The sequence below is a fragment of the Cryptomeria japonica genome, chromosome 6 (genome assembly GCF_030272615.1).
Source record: "Cryptomeria japonica chromosome 6, Sugi_1.0, whole genome shotgun sequence".
NCBI lineage: Eukaryota > Viridiplantae > Streptophyta > Pinopsida > Cupressales > Cupressaceae > Cryptomeria > Cryptomeria japonica.
In genome coordinates this window covers 178,235,547-178,240,802 of record NC_081410.1, presented here as the reverse complement: position 1 = coordinate 178,240,802, position 5,256 = coordinate 178,235,547, and the positions used below count along the sequence as shown (strand labels likewise).

At 38.5% G+C, this 5,256-nt stretch overlaps 1 protein-coding gene across 1 annotated transcript; it reads left to right on the top strand.

Moving 5' to 3' along the window:
- The first annotated feature begins 1,271 nt into the window (after nt 1-1,271).
- LOC131052582 (receptor-like protein kinase HSL1) lies at nt 1,272-4,909 on the top strand. The gene is made up of 2 exons (XM_057987169.2): nt 1,272-4,068; nt 4,304-4,909. The coding sequence occupies exons 1-2, from the start codon at nt 1,479-1,481 to the stop codon at nt 4,720-4,722; spliced, it is 3,009 nt and encodes a 1,002-aa protein (XP_057843152.2). The 5' UTR covers nt 1,272-1,478; the 3' UTR covers nt 4,723-4,909.
- The last annotated feature ends 347 nt before the right edge of the window (nt 4,910-5,256 follow it).

Sequence of the window (5,256 nt, the reverse complement as noted above, 5' to 3'; positions counted from 1 at the left end):
GTTAAGTTATATAATTGATTGGCATTTGCTTTATGATTATGGATTAGTGGTTTTCAAAGTTACTAACTAAAAATGTTGTGTTATGTGAGTTTTATTTTAATTCCAAAAATAAAATCAAGTTGCAATTGCTTGCAATAGTTCATTTACAAATACTTGTAATACTTTCTTTTGTTTATTGTTAACTTTTTTTAAAACCATTATCAATTTTCCTTAAAGTAGAATTCTATTCTAATTATACTTAATCAATTACTTGTAGCTCTTGTGAATATATCTTGTTATGACAAAAACACAAGTTTATATCATTAGATTGATAAAGATTCAATTGAACTTCATTTCTTTGAGCATCAATTATAATAGACATAAGAATTGTATTTCAACCCACTCAAGTGCATCTATTAATTTAAAAAGACACAATTAAATCCAATCGATATAATAAAAATTGAAATTTTCAACATATTAATGTTATGATTGCAAAGAGATTAAGAAAAATTTGATTGTATCCCCTTACTATACCAACTTCTAAACTCTTCTTAGCCTCTCCCACCATTCCAAATTGTCATCAACGATCATGTTGCCTTTTGATCCAATATTGAATATTGCCTTATAATTTGCAAATGTTTAGTCTCCTTATAATACTACTCAATCTAGATTTCAGAGGAGTCCAAAGTGCCCCAAACCTGCCTCAAAATACTTCTGATCTTCTAAACTGAAAGTATTTTAGGTGTCCCCCACAAGGAATACAAGATAGTCTCATATTGCTATAAACCATCTCTAGACCCATAAACGAACCGTGTGCACCATGAATTCTTTATAGTCTCGTATTACTATAAGCCATCTCTAGACCCATAAACAGACCACCTGCCCCATTGAAAGGTGTATTTGTACCCATTTCCAATGGACTAATACTTTCGTATTTGGTTTAGTTGTTATAGCTACCAAACACGTGGAAAGATGAGTAGCCTCAGTATAAAGTGCTTACGTCTGGATTTGTATAAGCCTTAGTTTACTAAATTTAAAACCACGGGCATAATATTAAATAATATCTTTGCATGATGCAGAGGAAATCTCGTCAATAAAAGCGGCGTGATAGTTGGAAGCAGAGGAAATCTCGTCAATAAAAGCGGCGTGATAGTTGTTTTCCAAGCTTCTAAGAAACCCAAAAGTGAGAACGTGGAAGACCTTTAAAGAAATGAAGTGGGTATCTGTCCGAATCCAAGTCAAAGTCAATGTGATACAGCTTCCGTGTCTATCGATTCCTTTTCACATAAATCAAATAGAAAATGTTCATTTGTCGATTTCAGGATCGGACAAGCCTGCTGGCTACGTATAGAGTAAAGCATGGAAGATTTGGGAAAAAAACTTGTTCTGGATTTTGTGATTATTGTGGCTTGTGGCTTCATCATTCTGTGATTCTACCCTCTTGTGAGTCGTTGCTCTGTGATGAGAAAATTATAAGCAGTGGGTAAATCCCCACAGAAATGAAGAAAGCAGGCGGATTCATGATCTTAGGCCTGTTTCTTGGATTGTTTCAGCTCTGTAATGGCCTCTCAGAAGAAGCCCAAATCTTGTTGGAGATGAAGGAGAGTTGGAACACCAATGGAGAACTCGGAGATTGGAAAAACAGTTCCAGTGCAGAGGATGATGTTCACTGCAGGTGGACTGGTGTTACTTGTGACGCCCATTCCAATTCTGTTGTTGCTCTCAGACTCCCGAATTTGAATATCCAAGGAGAAATTCCTTCTAGTTTTGGGAAATTGGGTAATCTGACGGTGTTGGACTTGAGTTGGAATTATTTCGGTGGGACTTTTCCTTCTGCTCTGTTTAATCTTACCCATCTGCAACTCCTGAACTTATCTCAGAATCTATTCGTTGGGTCATTACCGCAAGAGATATATAAGCTGGAGGAGCTCCTGACTTTGGATGTTTCCGGCAACAATTTCTCTGGTGGCATACCTTCTGGATTCGGAATGATGCCTAAGATTGAGGTACTCTTCTTGCATTCTAACTTGTTGAATGGTACTGTTCCTGCATTTCTGGGTAATTTGTCTACTCTGACAAATTTAACACTTTCCTACAATCCTCTGGCTCCTGGGGTGATCCCCCATGAGCTTGGGAACTTAGTAAGGCTTAAATATCTATGGATGAAGCAGTGCAATTTAGTAGGAGAAATTCCGGGGTCATTAAGGAACATGACAGATTTGGTTCACTGTGATCTCTCTATAAACATGTTGTCTGGTGGGATTTCTACAAATTTGATGTCTTTTTCCAAGATTCTAAATTTGTATCTCTACAAAAACAACTTATCGGGGCCAATTCCAGAGAATATCAGCAATCTGAAGAGCATAGTGAACTTGGACTTTTCCATGAATCAGTTGAATGGAAGCATCCCACAAGGAATTGGGGATCTGAGAAACATGGAGATACTGGCTCTAGAGTACAACCAGCTCTCTGGGTCTATACCTTCTGGGATAGTTAAGCTTGCTCAGCTGGTTCATCTTAAGCTTTATGGCAACAAGCTTATGGGACCAGTCCCACCAGAAATAGGGATGAATTCCAAACTGTTAGAGTTTGATGTGTCAAGCAATAAGTTGTCTGGTCCTCTTCCTCTCAACGTTTGTGGAGGCGGAGTACTAGATGGGTTCATTGTTTTTTCAAATAATTTCAACGGCAGCCTGCCTGAATTTCTGGGAAACTGCCCAAGTCTCTCCAGTGTCCGAGTCCAGTTTAATCAGCTGAGCGGCAAGGTTCCCTCCGGCTTATGGAGTTCTCCACTTCTTCAAGAACTAACACTCACAAAGAATTCTTTCCATGGCCAAATTCCTGATCAAATCAGCAAAGCATCTAATCTGGCAAGATTGGATATAGCTCACAATCAATTCAGTGGAAGTATTCCGCCTGAAGTTGGAGAACTACGGAATCTCACCGTTTTAGAGGCTAGTGACAATAATTTATCAGGGTCCATTCCTGCAAAACTTGCTCGACTTTCCTCGCTCAATGTGTTGCTTCTACATAACAACATGTTATCTGGGGAGCTTCCAAATGCAATATCCTGGCCACATCTATCAGAACTTAGCCTTGCAAACAACCAAATCAGGGGTTCCATTCCTTCTCAGCTGGGTTCATTGTCAAATCTCAATCTTCTTGACCTCTCAAACAATCTTCTTGAGGGCAGAATTCCTCGTGAATTAGGTAACCTGACGTTGAGTTTCTTGAATGTGTCCGCCAACAGTTTGTATGGCTCTGTTCCTGATGATTTCAATAATTTGGCCTATAAGCAGAGCTTTCTTGGCAATTTGGGCCTGTGTGGGGGTGGACCTTTAAGGCTTCCTTCATGTGCACAGCAGAAGAGTTCTGAAAAACATTTGTCTAAGATTTTGGTTGCAGTTGTTGCTGTGGGAGGAATACTCTTGTTGATTGCCATAAGTTTCTCCTACAAGACATGCAGGGATTTACTTAAACACAAATTCGGGAAAGGAGCTTGGAAACTGACACACTTCCACAAGGTGGAATTTGATAAATCAAACATTGTGAAGAGACTGACAGAAGAAAATGTAATTGGAAGTGGAGGAACAGGGAAAGTGTACAAAGTCACACTGCCTAACCATGAAATTGTTGCTGTGAAGAAGATTTGGAACGATGGTAGATTGCAATCTCAATCACAGCAAGATAAGCAATTCCTAGCAGAGGTTGAGGCTTTAGGAAAGATTAGGCATTCCAACATTGTGAAACTGCTCTGCTGCATCTCTAGTTCAAATTCTAAGTTGTTGGTGTATGAATACATGCCTAATGGTAGTTTGTATGAGCGCCTTCATGGAACTCAACCACAAGCCCTAATGGATTGGCCAACTCGCTATAAGATTGCCTTTGGTGCTGCTCAAGGCTTGTCTTACATGCACCATGACTACTCTCCTTTGTTAGTTCACAGGGATATAAAATCAAATAACATATTGTTAGATTCCCAGTTCAATGCCCATATTGCAGATTTTGGATTGGCTAGAAATTTGGACAAAGTGGGTCAGGAGGATGTCATGTCTGTGTTTGCTGGCTCATATGGGTATATGGCCCCAGGTAAGAATTTCCAATCCTCTGTCTATATATATATATAGTGTTTTACATCTTTACACATTATCAAATCTAGAACTAGTTGTTCTGAGTGTGAGTAAATAACGAGCAAAGTGGGTACCTTCTGAAAACCCTAGTTTTGTCTTTTGGTGGTAGACTGCTCTCCAAGAGTACAAAACCCGAAATTCATCAAAGCATTTTTTTACTTAGATTGATCTTGTATCGACAAATATGTGTGCAGAGTATGCCTACACCTTGAAAGTGAATGAGAAGTGTGACATATACAGCTTTGGTGTGGTCCTTCTGGAGCTTGTGACTGGCAAGAAGCCCAATGCAGCAGAATTTGGAGATGGGCTGGACATTGTTAGGTGGATTCGGAATCAGATTCACAGCACTGATGGGGTGCAATCAGTACTGGACTCAAGGGTAGCAGAGCATTATACAGAAGAAATGATGTCCACTCTAAAGGTGGCTCTGCTATGCACAAGTACTCTGCCCATTAATAGGCCTTCCATGAGGGAAGTTGTAAAGATGCTACTGCTTTGTAATCCAGATGAACAAGTTCGACGTACAGTGGCTGCTAGTTTGCCTCCTCATCTAAAAAGAAATCCCAGTGCTTTCACGACCTTGTCTAGAGAATCCTCATATTCAGCAAACTAGATCATTGACAAGCTAGCTCCATGGTGCATGGTTCATTCCGTGCAACTATCTGGATGCAATCTCATTGTGTATCTGTTTTAGTTATGTCCTAACCGGTTACAGGAGACTTTTCTTGTTGCTACTTGTAATCCTAAATCTTAAGCTTAATTCAAAATAAAATAAAAGGAATTATGCTTAAAAATCAAAATGTGTATTATATTATTTTAAAGAGAAATATTATTTATTATATAAAATTAAAAAATGAAATAGAATAAAATTAAAAAATGGAATAGAATCAAAAGTTTATCTTTGTAAAGAGAAAGCAAGGGATATGGAAGTCATTCTCTGTCTTTCATTAGAGAACAAGTAGAGGGGCATAAGCCCAAGAGAAGTTGGGGAAATAGGAGTAGAATAATTTGGCAAGGATGTCTTATGGTCAAATAAATAGTTGGAAGTAAAGGAACAAAATTGTAGAGGGACGGTTATGGCGATCAAGTTCTTGAGTTTTTTGGTTCAAAATTTTGAAACATAGGGATAATGTAATTAACTATTTAA